At 45.8% G+C, this 25415-nt stretch overlaps 1 protein-coding gene across 2 annotated transcripts in view; it reads left to right on the top strand.

The window, feature by feature from the left end:
- The window catches only part of LOC115117730 (ras-specific guanine nucleotide-releasing factor RalGPS1-like), a 311343-nt gene that overhangs the window by 124566 nt on the left and 161362 nt on the right, over window positions 1-25415 (top strand). For both annotated transcript variants that reach the window (XM_065017198.1, XM_065017197.1), the window contains exon 8: window positions 13718-13844. In XM_065017198.1, the coding sequence (XP_064873270.1) occupies window positions 13718-13844 (127 nt within the window). The remainder of the gene's footprint in view (window positions 1-13717; window positions 13845-25415) is intronic.

Raw genomic sequence — 25415 nt, 5'->3', positions numbered from 1 at the left:
CTGAAGCACTAGGCTTCTTCCAAGCATATTACCTGAAGCACTGGTCAGCTCTAGGCCTCTTCCATGCATATTACCTGAAGCACTGGTCAGCTCTAGGCCTCTTCCATGCATATTACCTGAAGCACTGGTCAGCTCTAGGCCACTTCCAAGCATATTACCTGAAGCACTGGTCAGCTCTAGGCTTCTTCCAAGCATATTACCTGAAGCACTGGTCAGCTCTAGGCTTCTTCCAAGCATATTACCTGAAGCACTGGTCAGCTCTAGACTTCTTCCAAGCATATTTCCTGAAGCACTGGTCAGCTCTGAACTGGTCAGCTAGGCTCCTTCCAAGCATATTACTTGAAGCACTGGTCAGCTCTAGGCTTCTCCAAGCATATTACCCGAAGCACTGGTCAGCACTATGCTTCTTCCAAGCATATTACCTGAAGCACTAGGCTTCTTCCAAGCATATTACCTGAAGCACTGGTCAGCTCTAGGCCTCTTCCATGCATATTACCTGAAGCACTGGTCAGCTCTAGGCCTCTTCCATGCATATTACCTGAAGCACTGGTCAGCTCTAGGCTTCTTCCAAGCATATTACCTGAAGCACTGGTCAGCTCTAGGCTTCTTCCAAGCATATTACCTGAAGCACTGGTCAGCTCTAGGCTTCTTCCAAGCATATTACCTGAAGCACTGGTCAGCTCTAGGCTTCTTCCATGCATATTACCTGAAGCACTGGTCAGCTCTATGCTTCTTCCAAGAATATTACCTGAAGCACTGGTCAGCTCTTGGCTTCTTCCAAGCATATTACCTGAAGCACTGGTCAGCTCTAGGCTCCTTCCAAGCATATTACTTGAAGCACTGGTCAGCTCTAGGCTTCTTCCATGCATATTACCTGAAGCACTGGTCAGCTCTAGACTTCTTCCAAGCATATTTCCTGAAGCACTGGTCAGCTCTAGGCTCCTTCCAAGCATATTACTTGAAGCACTGGTCAGCTCTAGGCTTCTCCAAGCATATTACCCGAAGCACTGGTCAGCACTATGCTTCTTCCAAGCATATTACCTGAAGCACTGGTCAGCTCTAGGCTTCTTCCAAGCATATTACCTGAAGCACTGGTCAGCTCTAGGCTTCTTCCAAGCATATTCCCTGAAGCACTGGTCAGCTCTAGGCTTCTTCCATGCATATTACCTGAAGCACTGGTCAGCTCTAGGCTTCTTCCAAGAATATTACCTGAAGCACTGGTCAGCTCTTGGCTTCTTCCAAGCATATTACCTGAAGCACTGGTCAGCTCTAGGCTCCTTCCAAGCATATTACTTGAAGCACTGGTCAGCTCTAGGCTTCTTCCATGCATATTACCTGAAGCACTGGTCAGCTCTAGACTTCTTCCAAGCATATTTCCTGAAGCACTGGTCAGTTCTAGGCTTCTTCCAAGCATATTACTTGAAGCACTGGTCAGCTCTAGGCTTCTTCCATGCATATTACCTGAAGCACTGGTCAGCTCTAGGCTTCTTCCAAGCATATTACCTGAAGCACTGGTCAGCTCTAGGCCTCTTCCATGCATATTACCTGAAGCACTGGTCAGCTCTAGGCCACTTCCAAGCATATTACCTGAAGCACTGGTCAGCTCTAGGCTTCTTCCAAGCATATTACCTGAAGCACTGGTCAGCTCTAGGCTTCTTCCAAGCATATTCCCTGAAGCACTGGTCAGCTCTAGGCTTCATCCATGCATATTACCTGAAGCACTGGTCAGCTCTAGGCTTCTTCCAAGAATATTACCTGAAGCACTGGTCAGCTCTTGGCTTCTTCCAAGCATATTACCTGAAGCACTGGTCAGCTCTAGGCTCCTTCCAAGCATATTACTTGAAGCACTGGTCAGCTCTAGGCTTCTTCCATGCATATTACCTGAAGCACTGGTCAGCTCTAGACTTCTTCCAAGCATATTTCCTGAAGCACTGGTCAGCTCTAGGCTCCTTCCAAGCATATTACTTGAAGCACTGGTCAGCTCTAGGCTTCTCCAAGCATATTACCCGAAGCACTGGTCAGCACTATGCTTCTTCCAAGCATATTACCTGAAGCACTAGGCTTCTTCCAAGCATATTACCTGAAGCACTGGTCAGCTCTAGGCTTCTTCCATGCATATTACCTGAAGCACTGGTCAGCTCTAGGCTTCTTCCATGCATATTACCTGATGCACTGGTCAGCTCTAGGCTTCTTCCAAGCATATCACCTGAAGCACTGGTCAGCTCTAGGCTTCTTCCAAACATATTACTTGAAGCACTGGTCAGCTCTAGGCTTCTTCCAATCATATTACCCGAAGCACTGGTCAGCACTATGCTTCTTCCAAGCATATTACCTGAAGCACTAGGCTTCTTCCAAGCATATTACCTGAAGCACTGGTCAGCTCTAGGCTTCTTCCATGCATATTACCTGAAGCACTGGTCAGCTCTAGGCTTCTTCCAAGCATATTACCTGAAGCACTGGTCAGCTCTAGGCTTCTTCCAAGCATATTACCTGAAGCACTGGTCAGTTCTAGGCTTCTTCCAAGCATATTACCTGAAGCCCTGGTCAGCTCTAGGCTTCTTCCAAGCATATTACATGAAGCCCTGGTCAGCTCTAGTCTTCTTCCAAGCATATTACCTATAAACTAATAGAAGGAACAAAATCATATTTTTAAGTGTTGAGCCCTATTGCCATTTTGACATGGGCAATGCCAAGCGTCTGTGTAAAGTTCTCCGTCATTGGACTCTGGAGCAGTGGAAACATGTTCTCTGGAGAGATGAATCACGCTTATCACCATATGGCAGTCTGATGGACAAATCTAGGTTTGGCGGATGCCAGGAAAACACTACCTGCCCCAATGCATAATGCCAACTGTAAAGTTTGGTGGAGGAGGAATACCGGTCTGGGGCTGTTTTTCATGCTTAGGGCTAGGCTCCTTAGTTCCAGTGAAGGGAAGCAGCTTGGGGAAGGCCCTTTCCTGTTTCAGCATGACAATGCCCCAGCGCTCAAAGCGAGGTCCATACAGAATTCCCAGTAGCGCTGCTGTTCTTGACTCAAACCGGTACGTCTGGCGCCTACTATCATACCCTGTTCAAAAGCGCTTCAATCGTTTGACTTGCCCATGCACCCTCTGAATGGCACACATACTATCCATGTCTCAAGACCAACAAAAAAAATACAATTATCATTATTGATTTTCAGTAGTCCTGCATGTTGGAGCTCGAAGCCTGTTTTCACTGTACCCTGCAATCACACTTGCAACCCTGTACATGTGACTATTAAACAATCTGGAAATCTTTCTTTAACCCCGTCTCCTCCCCTTCATCTACACTGATTGGAGTGGATGTTTACAAGTGACATCAATAAGAGATCGTAGTTTCCACCTGGATTCTCCTGGACTGTCATGGAAAGAGCAGGTGTTCTTAATGTTTTGTACACTCAGTGTATGTGATTGTATATAAATGTAAGCAAGGTTTGAAATGATTGTTTTAGTCAAATATTATATTTGTTTCAAATCAAATGTATTTATATAGCCCTTCGTACATCAGCTGATATCTCAAAGTGCTGTACAGAAACCCAGCATAAAACCCCAAACAGCAAGCAATGCAGGTGTAGAAGCAAGGTGGCTAGGAAAAACTCCCTAGAAAGGCCAAAACCTAGGAAGAAACCTAGAGAGGAACCAGGCTATGTGAGGTGGCCAGTCCTCTTCTGGCTGTGCCGGGTGGAGATTATAACAGAACATGGCCAAGATGTTCAAATGTTCATAAATGACCAGCATGGTCGAATAATAATAAGGCAGAACAGTTGAAACTGGAGCAGCAGCACGGCCAGGTGGACTGGGGACAGCAAGGAGTCATCATGTCAGGTAGTCCTGAGGCATGGTCCTAGGGCGCAGGTCCTCCGAGAGAGAGAAAGATAGAGAGAATTAGAGAGAGCACACTTAAATTCACACAGGACACCGAATAGGACAGGAGAAGTACTCCAGATATAACAAACTGACCCTAGCCCCCCGACACAAACTACTGCAGCATAAATACTGGAGGCTGAGACAGGAGGGGTCAGGAGACACTGTGGCCCCATCTGAGGACACCCCTGGACAGGGCCAAACAGGAAGGATATAACCCCACCCACTTTGCCAAAGCACAGCCCCCACACCACTAGAGGGATATCTTCAACCACCCACCAACTTACCATCCTGAGACAAGGCTGAGTATAGCCCACAAAGATCTCCACCACGGCACAACCCAAGGGGTTGTTCTTCTTGCGGTAAATTTTGCATTCAATTAATTATTTGTGATTATGTTCCGGGCCCCTGACCATCCGCTAATGAAAAAAAATCTCCCCGCGGCTTAATCTAGTTGTGGATCTGTGGTTTACATTATAGAGGGCTTTAGCATTCTGGGGGGGGGGGGGGGGGGGAGCTTGTAGAACACCAAAAAACGTTAGTTACAGTTGCTTTGAAAAACCCCAAAAACATTGTCCACAAGCTGATTGCTTTTTGTAATTATCATCTATTGGGGATAACTGGGGTCAGAGCGTTCAGTTCCATTGTGTTCTCACCGTTTCCATCTAGAAGACCAGATGACAGATTTCAAGCCTTTCTCTTTCCTCACAGGGCTTTAAAAACATATTGACTGTATGAACCCAGCACTGTCACTGGCACTCAGCAGAGAGGTCTGTTCACTTGGAAAGGCTATGCCTGGAAAACCTGTGGTGCTTCGATAAAGACATCCAGAGAGAAATGTAAAGCACACACACACTCTCCCTGAATATCAAAACTAGATGAGTTGGCAGATTTCTGAAACAAAAATGTCTGTTGAATTGTAGAAATAAATGTAATGGTAAGATGCTGTTGATGATGATGATTATGATGGTAATAGCACAGTATTCCATCAGGCGAATTTAAAACGAGTACAAGCATATATACCAGGTGTACTTTCCAGAAAGCTGGCTGAACTCTCTGGCGGGTCTTTCCGCCCTTGGAGCCAGTTGGGAAAGCACTTACATCCTCTCCTGTGATGTGGCCCCGACAACAATAATGAGAAATTAGTTTATGGGGCTGTATATTTTATCCCCTGTCGCTACCCCACCTGCCACGTTATCAAGGAATTGACCACTTGCTCTGCCAATTCCTGGAAAGAAAATTACACCTCACCACCATGCCAGACGGCAGCTCCCACCCCGTAATTGGACAGGGGAGTACAGAAAAATGCAGAGTTTCACTGGAGGCTTAGTGGATATGCTGATGGCGAAACAGGTCTTTCAATAAAGATTATTGTCACTGTATGCAGTACAGCCCCTTACACCATGCTTCTGGGTCAGCTGAAACCAGTAGTGCACTAGGCAGCATGTAACTGTGCCATCTAGAAGCTGCAAATGGTGACACTTTTTTTTCCTCTTGAGTCTTTTTAAAGGTGCACTAGGGTCACACCATATGAGGGCCACAGTATGTGAAGCAAACAGCAGACTGCTGATTTTGAACTGAGATTCATTTAATTGTGAACCCACTTCTAAAGAGATCTGAGTTTACTGTGTAAGTCGGTTTTAATAGAGTTTGGCTGTTTTTTTGGGATCAGTCGACAATAGTTTTCCATAACTGTGTGTGTGCACATGTTCGTGTTTACTGGTAATGATGTCTGAGGTATAACGACCCCAGCCCATCCAGCTCCAGGTTATTTTATATAATGGTGAAAATGACTCGCTCCGTGCCGGGAATGACTGTTTGTGAGCCGTGAAATTTGGGTCGTTTTTTGTTCCAGGCCATTTAGAACGTACATTTTGTTTGGTTTTGAATGTTTTAAACATAACATTGGATTTCATGATGTCACAAGAGCACAGAAACAACAGTGTGTTTAGGGTCACCGGGGCCCAGTGTCATTGATTCAAAGAACTGTGTTCTGACCACTTGTGCTGAAAGTGGTTTGTCCTTGTCAATGCTATTTGTGTACAATGAGTGTACAAAACATTATGAACACCTGCTCTTTCCATGACATGGACTGACTTGGTGAAAAGCTACAATCCCTTAGTGATGTTAATTGTTACACCCACTTCAATCGGTATAGATGAGTGGTGTCAAACTGTGTCAAGAACTGCAACGCTGCTGGGTATTTCACACTCAATAGTTTCCTGTGTATCAACAATGGCCCACCACCCAAAGGACATCCAGTCAACTTGACACAACTGTGGGACGCATTGGTCAACATGGGCCAGCATCCCTGGGGAACGCTTTGTAGTCAACATGGGCTAGCATCCCTGTGGAACGCTTTGTAGTCAACATGGGCCAGCATCCCTGTGGAACGCTTTGTAGTCAACATGGGCCAGCATCCCTGTGGAACACTTTCGACAGCTTGTAGAGTCCCAAGCCCCCGACGAATTGAGGCTGTTCTGAGGGCAAAATGGAGGTGTGCAACTCAATATTTGGAAGGTGGTCCTAATGTGTTGTCCACCCAGTGTACGTTACAGTGCTGGAGACAGAGGTACAGTAGGTAACCAAAGTGTTCTCTGAAAAGCATGATCTGTTTGAGGATGGAAAGGTCAAGGAAATGTTCCCTCTTTTTTTCCCCATTATGGCCTCTCTCTCTCTTTGTGGTTGGAAACAAAAGCGTTGGTTTGAATCTTGGTCGGGTCCATTCGGGCTTTTCCCCCTCTTGCTAATTGGTTTGTGAAGACAAGTGGGACAGCTCTGACCCCTGGAGTCTGAACGCGTGTTTCCTGGGCTTCCTTGCTCCCATCATCTCTCCTTCCCTCCTTCAACGTGAGCTGCTTCCTAGTCCTCGACAAGCAAATAATCGACCGTCGCTCCACCGCACATGTTCATATTCAAAAAAGACCTCGACTCAACCACAGTTTCCATCTGACAGTAAACTATACCTCTCAGAGTAAGTTTCTGTCTGTATTGTAATGCCAGGAATAACATGAAGATGCTGACCACTTCAGTTTTTACATTTTTATTCCATTATATAAAATCGTTTTCAGTTTATTCTGTGGCAGTGGTAGAAAATGGAGTGCGCACAGGTAGTTGTATAGTTAGTTTTGGCTCGAATTTCTGCCGTTTCTCGCTTTATTTGAAGACTTCATTATATATATTTTTTATATGAGTCTGTTGAGGGGGAGGGGGAGAGCCTTGTTCCATGCTTGGAAATACTTTTGTTGGCGTTGAAGGAGGTAAAGTAATAGTCTGTCATTATCTCCATTATATATCACATGGAGTAAATTCCTATTTCAGACTCTCCCCTCAACTCTTGGCACATTAGAGCAACTTGATCTCATAGCTTTCATGATACCGTACTGTGATACTTAACCAACACGGTGACAGTGTTCCCTGTTGTCTGTTTACCTTACCTGTGTAGGACACTCCAGGATTTACATCCTGTGTCATGTTCTGTGCTAAAGACATGAATCTCAACTCACGCATTAACACGTTGTCTCCGTAGCTTCATCTCACGCCTTTACACGGTCTCTATAGCTTCATCTCACGCCTTGACACGGTCTCTATAGCTTCATCTCACGCCTTGACACGGTCTCTATAGCTTCATCTCACGCCTTGACAAGGTCTCTATAGCTTCCCCTCATCTCACGCCTTGACACGGTCTCTATAGCTTCCCCTCATCTCACGCCTTGACACGGTCTCTATAGCTTCCCCTCATCTCACGCCTTGACACGGTCTCTATAGCTTCCCCTCATCTCACGCCTTGACACGGTCTCTATAGCTTCATCTCACGCCTTGACACGGTCTCTGTAGCTTCATCTCACGCCTTGACACGGTCTCTATAGCTTCCCCTCATCTCACGCCTTGACACGGTCTCTATAGCTTCATCTCACGCCTTGACACGGTCTCTATAGCTTCATCTCACGCCTTGACACGGTCTCTATAGCTTCATCTCACGCCTTGACACGGTCTCTATAGCTTCATCTCACGCCTTTACACGGTCTCTATAGCTTCATCTCACGCCTTGACACGGTCTCTGTAGCTTCCCCTCATCTCACGCCTTGACACGGTCTCTATAGCTTCATCTCACGCCTTGACACGGTCTCTGTAGCTTCATCTCACGCCTTGACACGGTCTCTATAGCTTCCCCTCATCTCACGCCTTGACACGGTCTCTATAGCTTCATCTCACGCCTTTACACGGTCTCGGTAGCTTCATCTCAGGTCTTGACACGGTCTCTGTAGCTTCCCCTCATCTCATGCCTTTACACGGTCTCGGTAGCTTTATCTCAGGTCTTGACACGGTCTCTGTAGCTTCATCTCATGCCTTTACACGGTCTCGGTAGCTTCATCTCAGGTCTTGACACGGTCTCTGTAGCTTCCCCTCATCTCACGCCTTGACACGGTCTCTGTAGCTTCATCTCACGCCTTTACACAGTCTCGGTAGCTTTATCTCAGGTCTTGACACGGTCTCTGTAGCTTCATCTCATGCCTTTACACGGTCTCGGTAGCTTCATCTCAGGTCTTGACACGGTCTCTGTAGCTTCATCTCATGCCTTTACACGGTCTCGGTAGCTTCATCTCAGGTCTTGACACGGTCTCTGTAGCTTCCCCTCATCTCACGCCTTGACACGGTCTCGGTAGCTTTATCTCATGTCTTGACACGGTCTCTGTAGCTTCATCTCATGCCTTTACACGGTCTCGGTAGCTTCATCTCAGGTCTTGACACGGTCTCTGTAGCTTCCCCTCATCTCACGCCTTGACACGGTCTCCGTAGCTTCCAGTGGGAAATCGACAAGATAGTCGGTCCAGTCCTATATATTTTCAGGTTATGATCTGTGGAGGTAAAACACATTCAGGCAAGCAGAAAAGGATAGACCAGAAGACTTGGAACACTATACTGGCACCCTAACACTATGGTCTATGGGGCCGTTTGAGGTGTACTACCATGAAAGGGGAGGAGTGAGGCTGGGGTGTACTCGCGGGGAGGAGTGAGGCTGGGGTGTACTCGCGGGGAGGAGTGAGGCTGGGGTGTACTCGCGGGGAGGAGTGAGGCTGGGGTGTACTCGCGGGGAGGAGTGAGGCTGGGGTGTACTCGCGGGGAGGAGTGAGGCTGGGGTGTACTCGCGGGGAGGAGTGAGGCTGGGGTGTACTCGCGGGGAGGAGTGAGGCTGGGGTGTACTCGCGGGGAGGAGTGAGGCTGGGGTGTACTCGCGGGGAGGAGTGAGGCTGGGGTGTACTCGCGGGGAGGAGTGAGGCTTAGACCTAAGGAGGTGAGTGAGGCTGAGACCTAAGGAGGATGAGTGAGGCTGGGGTGTACTCGCTGGGAGGAGTGAGGCTAAGCCCTAAGGAGGTGAGTGAGGCTGAGGACTGCGGGGAGGAGTGAGGCTGAGACCTAAGGAGGTGAGTGAGGCTGAGACCTAAGGAGGCGAGTGAGGCTGAGGACTGCGGGGCAGGGGCTTGGCTAATGACAGAAAAAAAAAATATATATATATAGATAAAAAATGCTATTGTGCTGAAGCACATGAGCATACAGTACTTTCCAGGGTTGGGTGTTCCATGCAAGGGGCAGGCAGACGGATGCCAGGGTTGGGTGTGCCACTCTGGGGAAGACCGAGGACCCGGGGCGTGGGTGTGGTCTGTTTTACCAGATGGATAACCACCATGAGCCAGGGCTGGGTGTGTTTTAGTGTTTTTGGCAATACACACGGAAATAGTCTACCTGGGCATGATGAAAAAAGGCGCACCTTTCCTCATGGTGGGACAGACACACAGAGTGGTGGGACAGACACACAGAGTGGTGGGACAGACACACAGAGTGGTGGGGCAGACACACAGAGTGGTGGGGCAGACACACAGAGTGGTGGGGCAGACACACAGAGTGGTGGGGCAGACACACAGAGTGGTGGGGGTGGGGCAGACACACAGAGTGGTGGGGCAGACACACAGAGTGGTGGGACAGACACACAGAGGGCAAGTCCAGGATAGTGTCACAACGGTTCCGTCCTAATCCGCCGCAGCTGGTGCTCACCCCTTATTTGTTGGAAACACTCTCCAGACGGGTTTCCCCTGCCGTTTGGAGCCCCAGCATAAATTCCACTTGTTTTTGTCCCGCCATGATGTTTTGATCAATGTTTCCCCCTGGCATGCCATTTCTCAGCTGCCCTTAACTTCCCTCAAAGGCCCCTTACCTTCCCTCAAAGGCCCCTTACCTTCCCTCAAAGGCCCCTTACCTTCCCTCAAAGGCCCCTTACCTTCCCTCAAAGGCCCCTTACCTTCCCTCAAAGGCCCCTTACCCCTCAAAGGCCCCAACCGTCCCTCAAAGGCCCCTTACCGTCCCTCAAAGGCCCCTTACCTCCCTCAAAGGCCCCTTACCTTCCCTCAAAGGCCCCTTACCGTCCCTCAAAGGCCCCTTACCGTCCCTCAAAGGCCCCTTACCGTCCCTCAAAGGCCCCTTACCGTCCCTCAAAGGCCCCTTACCGTCCCTCAATGGCCCCTTACCGTCCCTCAATGGCCCCTTACCGTCCCTCAATGGCCCCTTACCTTCCCTCAAAGGCCCCTTACCTTCCCTCAAAGGCCCCTTACCTTCCCTCAAAGGCCCCTTACCTTCCCTCAAAGGCCCCTTACATTCCCTCAAAGGCCCCTTACCTTCCCTCAAAGGTCCCTTACCTTCCCTCAAAGGTCCCTTACCTTCCCTCAAAGGTCCCTTACCTTCCCTCAAAGGCCCCTTACCTTCCCTCAAAGGCCCCTTACCTTCCCTCAATGGCCCCTTACCTTCCCTCAATGGCCCCTTACCTTCCCTCAATGGCCCCTTACCTTCCCTCAATGGCCCCTTACCTTCCCTCAATGGCCCCCTTCCCTCAATGGCCGTCCCTCAAAGGCCCCTTACCGTCCCTCAAAGGCCCCTTACCGTCCCTCAAAGGCCCCTTACCGTCCCTCAATGGCCCCTTACCTTCCCTCAAAGGCCCCTTACCTTCCCTCAAAGGCCCCTTACCTTCCCTCAAAGGCCCCTTACCTTCCCTCAAAGGCCCCTTACCTTCCCTCAAAGGCCCCTTACCGTCCCTCAAAGGCCCCTTACCTTCCCTCAATGGCCCCTTACCTTCCCTCAATGGCCCCTTACCTTCCCTCAATGGCCCCTTACCTTCCCTCAATGGCCCCTTACCGTCCCTCAAAGGCCCCTTACCGTCCCTCAAAGGCCCCTTACCGTCCCTCAAAGGCCCCTTACCTTCCCTCAAAGGCCCCTTACCTTCCCTCAAAGGTCCCTTACCTTCCCTCAAAGGTCCCTTACCTTCCCTCAAAGGTCCCTTACCTTCCCTCAAAGGCCCCTTACCTTCCCTCAAAGGCCCCTTACCGTCCCTCAAAGGCCCCTTACCTTCCCTCAAAGGAAAACGGGTTTTTACATCTGTTATGGTAACCCGTGTAAATCCACACTACCTCATTCACTTAACATTGTGTCCATGGCATCTGTCTGGGCAGGGGAGTAAGAGACATCTGGCTACTCTCTTCAGGACCCCACTCTCCAGTGGCTAGGATTCGCTATTGATGCTCTTACCAACCCGAAGCAGGGAAGGAACTGTCCTTACTAGGGGGAGAGTATTCAACCCCTAAAGAGGGGAGATGATGGCTCAGGTGATTGTCTGCACTCCTCCCCGGCTACAGGATAGTCCTGTTTCCACTCCTCCCCGGCTATAGGATAGTCCTGTTTCCACTCCTCCCCGGCTATAGGATAGTCCTGTTTCCACTCCTCCCCGGCTATAGGATAGTCCTGTTTCCACTCCTCCCCGGCTATAGGATAGTCCTGTTTCCACTCCTCCCCGGCTATAGGATAGTCCTGTTTCCACTCCTCCCCGGCTATAGGATAGTCCTGTTTCCACTCCTCCCGGCTATAGGATAGTCCTGTTTCCACTCTGCCCCAGGCAAAGAGCAGAAACTATTGCAAAAAATAACCAATTGCATAAAAGGCTGGGGGCCATTCTGGTTGTGTTCTGCTGTCTGGTATTGCAGAAATGGAAGGCCACTCCAAAGGCTTCCCTCCACTCTGGTGTTAAGCTCTGAGGAAGCATGAGTGGCATTAAGCTCTGAGGAAGCATGGGTTCACCCCTCCACTCTGTGGTGTTGAGCTCTGAGGAAGCATGGGTTCACCCCTCCACTCTGTGGTGTTGAGCGCTGAGGAAGCATGGGTTCACCCCTCCACTCTGTGGTGTTGAGCTCTGAGGAAGCATGGGTTCACCTCTCCACTCTGTGGTGTTGAGCGCTGAGGAAGCATGGGTTCACCTCTCCACTCTGTGGTGTTGAGCTCTGAGGAAGCATGGGTTCACCTCCACTCTGTGGTGTTGAGCGCTGAGGAAGCATGGGTTCACCTCTCCACTTTGTGGTGTTGAGCTCTGAGGAAGCATGGGTTCACCCCTCCACTCTGTGGTGTTGAGCGCTGAGGAAGCATGGGTTCACCTCTCCACTCTGTTGTGTTGAGCTCTGAGGAAGCATGGGTTCACCCCTCCACTCTGTGGTGTTGAGCTCTGAGGAAGCATGGGTTCACCCCTCCACTCTGTGGTGTTGAGCGCTGAGGAAGCATGGGTTCACCCCTCCACTCTGTGGTGTTGAGCTCTGAGGAAGCATGGGTTCACCCTCCACTCTGTGGTGTTGAGCTCTGAGGAAGCATGGGTTCACCTCTCCACTCTGTGGTGTTGAGCGCTGAGGAAGCATGGGTTCACCTCTCCACTCTGTGGTGTTGAGCGCTGAGGAAGCATGGGGTCACATCTTGGTGCTCACCGGACTTTAGCGACGTGTCTGAACCACTCGGGGTGGAATACAGGACTCAATGGGAACCTAACACTCTGAAAATTAGCAGTCCTCAATTTGATTACATTACTTAGACCTTTTTTTTTTTTTTTTTTACAGGGTTTTAAAATACTATAAAAAAAATGTATGTACATTTCAAATACTTCCACACACACACAATGAAATGAGTGTGCTGATTTTGAGTTGTACATAACATCTAATGACCTCCAATAACTGATTGGCTGTTTTGATTTAAGCTCTACACCTACATTCCACAAACTCTGGCAGAGTTTAAAGCCAAACAACATTGACTCCCAGTTAGGTATCCCAGTCAGATGTAGATGTGCTTGACTGCATAGACGTGCAAAACAAAGGTGGCTGCAGGTGCCAGGTGTGGCCTCGGCCTGCATATGTTGGGGGAAACTGTGTGAGGCTGCAGACTAACGTCATGATGATAACTCTGAGAAGGCAGTCAATGAGAGGAGCCAGGATTAAATCCCTCAGACAGTGAGCACCCAGAGGTCCTCCAACTCCAAATCACTCTCATATTCATGTCTGTCCCCAGCCGTAAGTCGTTTAGAGTTCTCAACGACAAACACAAATGTCAGACAGTCCATGGTCTTGTGGTTTCTGGTCATGTGTTATTGTCTGTCTGTGCTGCTGACACCACCGTTCCCTTGGTGTCTGTGTGTCAGTAATATGTTGTATTTTAAATGTTTCAACTCTACCTGTTACCGATGACTGATTTTCTTTTTAAAATGTATTTTATTATTTATTTATTTTACCTGAAGTGTGTCGTTGGTTGCTGAAGAAGTAACAATGCATCAGATTTGCTTGTCCTCTGCAGGGGAAATCGACCACTCGTTGTCGAGTTACAATTAACAGAGTACAACTAAATGATGCTGGCTGACTGGCTGAAAGAGGAAATGAATTAACAATAAGCTGATTCCACCTTGTCCTTCTTCTCCCAGCTGATCAGCCTGTAGGAATATATTAACAATAAGCTGATTCCACCTTGTCCTTCTTCTCCCAGCTGATCAGCCGGAAGGACAAGACCACGTTTGAGAAGCTGGACTTCTTGACATCCAAAGAGGACAACTACACGCGCATGAGGGAGTACATCCGTTCTCTCAAGATAACACCATGCATCCCCTACCTGGGTAAGTCTCTAACCTTAAACCCTACCTGGGTAAGTCTCTAACCTTAAACCCTACCTGGGTAAGTCTATAACCTTAAACCCTACCTGGGTAAGTCTCTAACCTTAAACCCTACCTGGGTAAGTCTCTAACCTTAAACCCTACCTGGGTAAGTCTCTAACCTTAAACCCTACCTGGGTAAGTCTCTAACCTTAAACCCTACCTGGGTAAGTCTCTAACCTTAAACCCTACCTGGGTAAGTCTCTAACCTTAAACCCTACCTGGGTAAGTCTCTAACCTTAAACCCTACCTGGGTAAGTCTCTAACCTTAAACCCTACCTGGGTAAGTCTCTAACCTTAAACCCTACCTGGGTAAGTCTCTAACCTTAAACCCTACCTGGGTAAGTCTCTAACCTTAAACCCTACCTGGGTAAGTCTCTAACCTTAAACCCTACCTGGGTAAGTCTCTAACCTTAAACCCTACCTGGGTAAGTCTCTCATGATTTGTATCAGTCATTTGTTTTGCAAACTCTGCTAACACACATGCAGTACAGAAACACTGCTGAACATACATCAGTCTCTTGAGGTGTGCAATTTAAATGATTGGTTAACTATACTCCCCAACATAAAATAAAACATTTCTAGAACTCAAGTGGTGTCCTGATGTGTTTAAGCATTGTTGTGGAAAGAAGTGTGATTTAAAAATAAAAAAATGAAAACGAGTGGTTTTTGGCGGAATTATGGTGAATAAATATATTGAGATTCTGGTCTGTTTTTCCATCTACCTCCAACAGTGGCTGGTGGCCCTGTTTATTATTTTTTTATTTTTTTATTTCACCTTTATTTAACCAGGTAGGCTAGTTGAGAACAAGTTCTCATTTGCAACTGCGACCTGGCCAAGATAAAGCATAGCAGTGTGAACAGACAACACAGAGTTACACATGGAGTAAACAATTAACAAGTCAATAACACAGTAGAAAAAAATGGGCAGTCTATATACAATGTGTGCAAAAGGCATGAGGAGGTAGGCGAATAATACAATTTTGCAGATTAACACTGGAGTGATAAATGATCAGATGGTCATGTACAGGTAGAGATATTGGTGTGCAAAAGAGCAGAAAAGTAAATAAATAAAAAAAACAGTATAAAAACAGTATGGGAATGAGGTAGGTGAAAATGGGTGGGCTATTTACCAATAGACTATGTACAGCTGCAGCGATCGGTTAGCTGCTCGGATAGCTGATGTTTGAAGTTGGTGAGGAGATAAAAGTCTCCAACTTCAGCGATTTTTGCAGTTCGTTCCAGTCACAGGCAGCAGAGTACTGGAACGAAAGGCGGCCAAATGAGGTGTTGGCTTTAGGGATGATCAGTGAGATACACCTGCTGGAGCGCGTGCTACGGATGGGTGTTGCCATCGTGACCAGTGAACTGAGATAAGGCGGAGCTTTACCTAGCATGGACTTGTAGATGACCTGGAGCCAGTGGGTCTGGCGACGAATATGTAGCGAGGGCCAGCCGACTAGAGCATACAAGTCGCAGTGGTGGGTGGTATAAGGTGCTTTGGTGACAAAACGGATGGCACTGTGATAGACTGCATCCAGTTTGCTGAGTAGAGTGTTGGAAGCCATTTTGTAGATGACATCGCCGAAGTCGAGGATCGGTAGGATAGTCAGTTTTACTAGGGTAAGCTTGGCGGCGTGAGTGAAGGAGGCTTTGTTGCGGAATAGAAAGCCGACTCTTGATTTGATTTTCGATTGGAGATGTTTGATGTGAGTCTGGAAGGAGAGTTTGCAGTCTAGCCAGACACCTAGGTACTTATAGATGTCCACATATTCAAGGTCGGAACCATCCAGGGTGGTGATGCTAGTCGGGCATGCGGGTGCAGGCAGCGATCGGTTAAAAAGCATGCATTTGGTTTTACTCGCGTTTAAGAGCAGTTGGAGGCCACGGAAGGAGTGCTGTATGGCATTGAAGCTCGTTTGGAGGTTAGATAGCACAGTGTCCAATGACATGTTGGGTGCATTTGTTTACACCTTGCTCAGTCTTATTGCCTCATTAGCTAGATTGCTAGCTAACAACCTGGGAACTTTAGCAGTATATCCAAACTTCTGGTGGCACAGAGAGAAAGGAAAGGGGATATCTTCTTCAGGAGATCAATGATCATAGATCAATGAATGAATGAATGACTGATGTCTTGCATGTCATCACTCAAAACGTTACGCTTTTAAAGGGACAGTGTACAATTTTTTTATCTTATGCATCTCAATAGGTAGTGCTTTTAAACAATGACAGGCTTTTTTTTATATCAATGTAATAGCTTTTTATAAGTAACAAATGTCTTTACAGGGTTAAATATTTGTTTCTTCAAAAGTAGCTAGAATTCATAGGCCCAATATAGTCTCTCTCTCCATTAAAAAAAAAACACAAAAAAAGTATCTCTTCTGGTGCTCCTAACTTTTTGTTGTGCTCCTAACTTTTTGTTGTGCTCCTAACTTTTTGTTGTGCTCCTAACTTTTTGTTGTGCTCCTAACTTTTTGTTGTGCTCCTAACCTTTTGTTGTGCTCCTAACCTTTCCAAGTTTGGAACACCAGTGCTGAACACCAGTGCTATGATTTTTATTTTTTATTTAGAGCCCTGTTCATAACATCTATCTATTTTCCAACCTGATATGTTAAAGCCACATTTGGAGAAGCTACTTTTTGATCAATCTGTTTGTAGTTAAATCATCACTACCATCATCATCAATAAATGTGCAGATGTTTCCCATTCACTGTGGAATTAATACCCATTCAGCTGAGATGGTTTAGTTTTATGACCCGTGACCCCCCCCTTTATGACGAGTCATCCACCTGGTTCAGTCTGTGATTTGAGGAAAATGGCATCAACCTCTCTAGTAATTTAATAGGATCTAAATGTCATAAACCCTCAATGTTCCAGAATGTGGTGAAAATGGCAGGTAGACATCTAAACCAGTCTAATTGGAATGAATGGCAGTAGAGGCGTAATCACGATTTTTAATATGCAGGAACACAAAAGGCATGTGACATGTCAAATTGTATAGGAGCATTATTATCAAACTGAAATGGTCATATATATATTTTATATATATATATATATATATATATATATATATATATATATAATTAGAAGTACATTTTTATACGGGGTTTATACCAATTTTCCATGTGAATAATCACCTCTAAAATATGTAAACAAACCACAAATGTCTACGTTGTTGGTGTTCTTGGAAAGCTGTGAGTGCTATTATATGATAAAATATCAGTATTTGGAAACTTGTCGAAGTCGTATCCTCAACTGATTCACGCCACCAGTGTATGGCTGTGGATTGACTGCATTTTGTATCCTCAACTGATTCACGCCACCAGTGTATGGCTGTGGATTGACTGCATTTTTTAAAATAGAATATTGGCAGTGAATTAGACACATGTATGGAATCATTCCTCTAAAACGGTCTGGCTAGCTAGCAGACATGCAGTGCAGAAATTCTTCAAATTCATTATTTTACGCCGTCTTAAAACAGCACAGGCAAACCATGGCTGACCTTTATCCCATCATTGGAAGGTTCATGTCCATTCCGTTATCCTGATTCCTAATTCTATGGAAAAGAGGGTTGTCACTGACAGACATCACTACTATTGTGCTCTAACCGCTGTGTGTCGTCTGAGACGTGTTGTGTTGAGATTTACACCGTAGGACTCTGGACTTTTGTACAGCGGTCCTCTTTAAAGGATCCTTCCCAGGACAGTTTTGCGCTCGGTTCAGAACTTAAAGCACAGGGTTACAGAAACAGTACTTAAATGCAGATATTGTATTAAAATGCAGGTATCCAGTGGGATAATACGGAACTGTAATACTGAACTACTCTAGATATCGGCTTGGCTCTATACTCTATACCCCTCATTCAAATCTGGAATGTTGAAGTCAGATCCATTGCTTTTTCTTTATTAGGGACTGATTTACACCTGGGACACCAGGTGGATGCAATTAATGAACAGGTAGATCAGAAAACCAGCAAGCTCTGGACCTCGCTCTAGACTACATACAACTCAAATTCAAAACGAATCACACAAGGTATTTTTTTTTCTATCCATATCATCTGAAGATTAACTAGTACCTAGTTTAATTTGGCGGGTCAGATGAAGAGGGGTAATTGTATGGTTTGGCAGTAGCCCTCTGACCCAGTTTCTTATTATCACTAGAGTTGCAAAATTCCTGGAACTTTCAATAAGTTCCCTTGTTTTCTAGAAATCCTGGTTGGAGGATTCGAGATGTTCTGCTTTTTCCCTCCTGATTCTGGAAATCTCCAATTTATTGAACGTTCCCCCTGAATTTTGCAACCCTAATTATCACACAGAGTCCTTTCCAACTCAGACTGGCATTTTAATGACTGAGGCATGAAAACAATGTCAGGCCCATCTCCCACAGACCTCCAGGGGACTTTGTTAATCTGCTCCGCTCATAGGGACTGGGTCGCTCCAAACCTCCCTGCTGGTCTTTTGTTGCTCTGGAAGTGTTGGCGGCGTTAGAGGTGGGGCTCGGTGCCTGGGCAGGTCAAGAGGTCAAGGGGCGGATCCCCTCTTTGTGGAACTGACAGCCTCACACGGTGGAACTTGATAAAAGCTGCAATGCCATGTCCCCCTCATCACTCCACACTCTCTGTGGACTCACCTCCCTCCTCCTTTCCTCATTCCTTCCCTAAAGAGCAGTGAGGTCTCAGTTTTCCAGGTTTGTGCCATGGTCATGTCAGCAAAGCAAAGGGAGGTTTCCTTCGGCTAGCGTGAGATAATTACAATAGAAACCAAATGTGTTCCACACGACGTCATTTAAGAATCACAAATAATGTGAGTGGACACATTTGGGACCCCCCAAATCCCTTGTTTTTCCTGTTTTATGTTTTGCTCAAATCTACTGTGGGATGTGCCTCTGGTTTTTAAGTTTAAACTACAACACCAAACCAAACCTACTGGGGGATGTGCCTCTGGTTTTTAAGTTGAAACTACAACACCAAACCAAACCTACTGGGGGATGTGCCTCTGGTTTTTAAGTTGAAACTACAACACCAAACCAAACCTAGGTAAATAAGAAAGTCTTCATATATCTTCCAGAAGCAGGTTGCCGTGGTAACCCTACCCACCTTGATGTGCAAGTAAGAACTCAAGTAAAAAATACTTTAGTTCTTAAGTAGTATTTTTGGGGGTATTTGTACTTAACTATTTATATGTTTGACTACTTTTACTCCAGTACATTCCTAAAGAAAATAATGTACTTTTTACTCCGTACGTTTTTCCTGAAAACCCAAAAGTACTCGTTACATTTTGAATGCTTAGCAGGACAGGAAAATTCATGCACTTATCAAGAGAACATCCCTGGTCATCCCTACTGCCTCTGATCTGGCGGACTCACTAAACACATGCTTAGTTTGTAAATTATGTTGGAGTGTTGGAGTGTGCCCCTGGCTATCCATAATTTTTTTTTAAAAACAAGAAAATGGTGCCGTATGGTTTGCTTAATATAAGGATTTTTTTTATTATTTATACTTTTACCTTTATTATATTTTAGCAATTACATTTACCTTTTAATACTTAAGTATATTTAAAAACCAAATACTTTTAGACTTTTACTCAAGTAGTATTTCACTGCGTGTCTTTCACTTTTACTTGAGGAATTTTCTATTAAGGTATCTTTACTTTTACTCAAGTATGACAATTGTGTACTTTTTCCACCCCTGTCACTGAGTATCAGCTGTGGGACAGTCATTTTGTTCCTCATTCTCTGGCCAGTCGCATTAGCACTCTTTCAAGTCCAGGGAAAGAGGACTACTGCCAGTTCTGGAGTCTGTATTATTGTGGCATTTTCAGTGTGCCCTCTCAATGACCCTAGAATGAGGAACGATACAGCTGTTGTTCCCATCACACTACCTCAAGTTATGTCGGGCCAAAATAAGTCAATATCGTCTCTTGTTTAGTGTAAACAGACTCAAAGCAGAGCTTCTGAAGTGAAATGATAAGGTCCGGAGGGCTGTGTTGTGCTATCCAGTGAGTGAATGGAAGAGCGGTGTGGTCGTCTGACTTTTACTGTCTCCATTAGTTAACAGACAGAATGGGCCACTGTGTACTGGGTTTGACCACACGTCAGACTGCTAAGCGATATACACTACATGACCAAAAGTATGTGGACTCCTGCTCGTCGAACATCTCATTCCAAAATCATGAGCATTTAAGATGGTGTTTGTCCCTCCCTTTGCTGCTATAACAGCCTCCACTCTACTCGGAAGGCTTTCAACTAGATGTTGGAACATTGCTGCGGGGACTTGCTTCAATTCAGCCACACGAGCATTATCATGTCGGGCACTGATGTTGGGCGATTAGGCCTGGCTCGCGGGCGATTAGGCCTGGCTCGCAGCCGGCGACCCAATTCATCCCAAAGGTGTTCGATGGGGTTGATGTCAGGGCTCTGTGCAGGCCAGTCAAGTTCTTCCACACCAATCTCGACAAATAATTTGTGTGTGGACCTGGTCATGCTGAAATGGTGAAGAGCCTTCCCCAAATCCTTGCCACAAAGTTGGAAGCACAGAATCGTCTAGAATGTCATTGTATGCTGTAGCGTTAATATTCACCTTCACTGAGGGGCCTAGCCTGAACCATGAAAAACAACCCCAGACCATTTATTCCTCCTCCACCAAACTTTACAGTTGGCACTATGTATTGGGTCAGGTAGTGTTCTCCTGGCATCCGGCAAACCCATATCCGTACTGCCAGATGGTGAAGTGGGATTCATCACTCCAGAGAATGCGTTTCCACTGCTCCAGAGTCCAATGGCGGCGAGCTTTACGCCACTCCATCCGACTCATGGCATTGCGCAAGGTGATCTTAGGCTTGTGTGCGGCTGCTCAGCCATGGAAACCCAGTTATTGTGCAGAGTCCGTTTGGAACTTGGTAGTGAGTGTTGCAACCGAGGACAGATGATTTTTATGAGCTTCGTGCTTCAGCACTCGCCAGGTCCCATTCTGTGAGCTTGTGTGGCCTACCACTTTACGGCTGAGCCGTTGTTGCTCCTAGACGTTTCCACTTCATAATAACTGTTGACCGGGGCAGCTCCAGCAGGGCAGAAATGTAATAAATTGACTTGTTGGAAAGGTGGCATCCTAATGATGGTGCCACGATGAAGGTCACTGAGCTCTTCAGTAAGGCCGTTCTACGGCCAATGTTTGTCTATGGAGATTACATGGCTGTGTGCTCGATTTGATACACCTGTCAGTGACTGAAATAGCCAAATCCACTAATTTGAAGGGGGTGTCCACATTAGAGGTCGGCCGATTAATCGGAATGGCCGATTTAATTAGGGACGATTTTCAAGTTTTCATAATCTGAAATTTGTATTTTTGGACACCGATTTGGCCGATTAAAAAAATAATAATAATAATAATAAAAAAAACACCTGTGTTTTACTAGGCAAGTTAGTTAAGAACACATTCTTATTATCAATGACGGCCTAGGAACAGTGGGTTAACTGCCTGTTCAGGGGCAGAACAACAGATTTTTACCTTGTCAGCTCGGGGGATCCAATCTTGCAACCTTACAGTTAACTAGTCCAACGCTCTAACCACCTGATTACATTGCACTCCACGAGGAGACTGGCTGTTACGCGAATGCAGTAAGCCAAGGTAAGTTGCTAGCTAGCATTAAACTTATAATAAACAATCAATCAATCATAATCACTAGTTAACTACACATGGTTGATGATATTACTAGTTTATCTAGCGTGTCCCGCGTTGCATATAATCGATGCAACGCAGGGGGATGATTTAACAAAAGCGTGTTTGCGAAGAATGCACAATCATTGCTGAGTGAAACTTATTATTCACAACTTCCTAGCAACTAACCATAAACTAGTACCTAACCATAAACACCAATGCCTTTCTTAAAATCAATACACAGAAGTATATATTTTTAAACCTACATATTTAGCTAAAAGAAATCCAGGTTAGCAGGCAATATTAACCAGGTGAAATTGTCACTTCTCATGCGTTCATTGCACGCAGAGTCAGTGTATATGCAATAGTTCGGGCCACCTGGCTCATTGCGAACTAATTTGCCAGAATTTTACGTAATTATGACATAACATTGAAGGTTGTGCAATGTAACAGCAATATTTAGACTTATGGATGCCACCCGTTAGATAAAATACCGAACAGTTCCGTATTTCGCTGAAAGAATAAACGTCTTGTTTTCGAAATGATCGTTTCCGGAGTCAACCATATTAATGACCTAAGGCTCGTATTTCTGTGTGTTATTATGTTATAATTAAGTCTATGATTTGATAGAGCAGTCTGACTGAGCGGTGGTAGGCACCAGCAGGCTTGTAAGCATTCATTCAAACAGCACTTTCGTGCATTTTGCCAGCAGCTCTTTGTTGTGCTTCAAGCATTGCGCTGTTTATGACTTCAAGCCTATCAACTCCCGAGATGAGGCTGGTGTAACCGAAGTGAAATGGCTAGCTAGTTAGTGAGGTGAGCGCTAATAGCGTTTCAAACGTCACTCGCTCTGAGACTTGGAGTAGTTGTTCCTCTTGCTCTACATGGGTAACGTTGCTTCGAGGGTGGCTGTTGTCGAAGTGTTCCTGGTTCAAGCCCAGGTAGGAGCGAGACGGAAGCTATACTGTTACACTGGCAATACTAAAGTGCCTATAAGAACATCCAATAGTCAAAGGTTAATGAAATACAAATGGTATAGAGAGAAATAGTCCTATAATTCCTATAATAACTACAACCTAAAACTTCTTCCATGGGAATATTGAAGACTCATGTTAAAAGGAACCTCCAGCTTTCATATGTTCTCATGTTCTAGGCAAGGAACTTAAACGTTAGCTTTCTTACATGGCACATATTGCACTTTTACTTTCTTCTCCAACACATGTTTCATTATTTATTTGAGGCTAAATTGATTGTATTGATGTATTAAGTTAAAATAAGTATTGTTGTAATTGTCATTATTACAAATACATATATATTTTTAAATCGGCCGATTTAAATCGGTATCAGCTTTTTTTTTGAGTCCTCCAATAATCGGTATCGGCGTTGAAAAATTATAATCGGTCGACCTCTTGTCCACATACTTTTGTATTATATAGTGTATATTTCCCAAAGCTGATCGGTTCTCCCCATTCAGCGATTTTGTGTTTGTGTGCCCCTTTTTTAATGAGTTTAAGGCGCTTATGATACCAGAGCAGACTCATTGGAAACCGGCATAACAGCCAAGACGGGGGGATAACAATAGAGCTTTGACTGGAGCAGTTTGAGTGACGGCGAGGTTAAACCCGTCCCCCCGGGTTACCTATTTAAATTGTTGACTGTTTGGCTCATTTTGGGCACCGTGGCTCTGTTGGCCCCTCTGAGTAGTTAAGAACTCCATAGAAAGTGGCAGAATGGAGACCACCATCACTAAGCCACTCTCTCTCTCACACACACACACATACAGTATGCGTACTCCCTCTCACACTTACAGTATGCGTACACACACATCTTTTTTGGATGGCTCCTGAGTGGCACAGCGGTCTAAGCCACTGCATCTCAGTGCTCGAGGCGTCACTACAGGCACCCTGGTTCAAGTCCAGGCTGTATCACAACTGGCCGTGATTGGGAGTCCCATATTGGCTCAGCATCATCCCGGTTTGGCCGGTGTAGGCCGTCATTGTAAATAAAAATTTGTTCTTAACTGACTTGCCTAGTTAAATATATATATACTTTTTAAATAAATAAATACCAGAGGCTGGTGATTTTTTGTTTTGTTTAATGGAATGCTTGTATCCTTAGCCTGTTTGTCTGTGTTCATTCTTCATGTTATCACATTTAAAGCTTTGACAAAACCTCTGTGTATCTGACCCAATTTCTATCTGGGTGCTGTATCAGTTCATTCACCTCCACAGCTGTCCAAAAGAAAACACCAAAGTGACTGGACATAGTTAATTATGCACTGGGTGGTTCGAGTTCTGAATGCTCTAGTTGATTATACACTGGGTGGTTCGAGCGCTGAATGCTCTAGTTGATTATACACTGGGTGGTTCGAGCCCTGAATGCTCTAGTTGATTATACACTGGGTGGTTCGAGCCCTGAATGCTCTAGTTGATTATACACTGGGTGGTTCGAGCGCTGAATGCTCTAGTTGATTATACACTGGGTGGTTCGAGCCCTGAATGCTCTAGTTGATTATACACTGGGTGGTTCGAGCTCTGAATGCTCTAGTTGAATATACACTGGGTGGTTCGAGCTCTGAATGCTCTAGTTGAATATACATTGGGTGGTTCGAGCTCTGAATGCTCTAGTTGATTATACACTGGGTGGTTCGAGCCCTGAATGCTCTAGTTGATTATACACTGGGTGGTTCGAGCTCTGAATGCTCTAGTTGATTATACACTGGGTGGTTCGAGCTCTGAATGCTCTAGTTGATTATACACTGGGTGGTTCGAGCTCTGAATGCTCTAGTTGATTATACACTGGGTGTTTCGTGCCCTGAATGCTCTAGTTGATACACAGCAGATTGATACCTTACAAAAATAACCTTAATGAGGATAACTTATGTACAGAGAGGACTGAATTATTGACATGCCGTTGTGTGAACACTACAGGGAACCTCTTGTCTGACGTTGTGTGAACACTACAGGGAACCTCTTGTCTGACGTTGTGTGAACACTACAGGGAACCACTTGTCTGACGTTGTGTGAACACTACAGGGAACCACTTGTCTGACGTTGTGTGAACACTACAGGGAACCACTTGTCTGACGTTGTGTGAACACTACAGGGAACCACTTGTCTGACGTTGTGTGAACACTACAGGGAACCTCTTGTCTGACGTTGTGTGAACACTACAGGGAACCTCTTGTCTGACGTTGTGTGAACACTACAGGGAACCTCTTGTCTGACGTTGTGTGAACACTACAGGGAACCTCTTGTCTGACGTTGTGTGAACACTACAGGGAACCTCTTGTCTGACGTTGTGTGAACACTACAGGGAACCACTTGTCTGACGTTGTGTGAACACTACAGGGAACCACTTGTCTGACGTTGTGTGAACACTACAGGGAACCACTTGTCAGACGTTGTGTGAACACTACAGGGAACCTCTTGTCTGACGTTGTGTGAACACTACAGGGAACCACTTGTCTGACGTTGTGTGAACACTACAGGGAACCACTTGTCTGACGTTGTGTGAACACTACAGGGAACCTCTTGTCTGACGTTGTGTGAACACTACAGGGAACTGAAGTGAGATTAAGATCTCACCCGAAAGGGATTTGTAATAATCGAGTTAGACACACTTGGTCTCGTTGTGATAGCAGGTAGACTAGTGGTTAGAGCGTTGGGCCAGTAGCTGTAATCTTGATTATTGCATTGTTTGGTTTAGAGCTTGCAAGAAAGACATTTCACTGTACTTGTGCACGTGACATTAAACACTTGAAACTTATTTGCTCCAGGGTCCCCGTCAATAATGGCAGGGGTCAGGGGGGAGTAGGATACGCAAAAAACACATTTCCATTTCACTCCACACACTGTACAGGAAACACACTACAGGTTACA

The sequence above is a fragment of the Oncorhynchus nerka genome, linkage group LG4 (assembly GCF_034236695.1).
Source record: "Oncorhynchus nerka isolate Pitt River linkage group LG4, Oner_Uvic_2.0, whole genome shotgun sequence".
Lineage (NCBI taxonomy): Eukaryota > Metazoa > Chordata > Actinopteri > Salmoniformes > Salmonidae > Oncorhynchus > Oncorhynchus nerka.
This window is presented reverse-complemented; position numbering and strand designations above follow the sequence as displayed.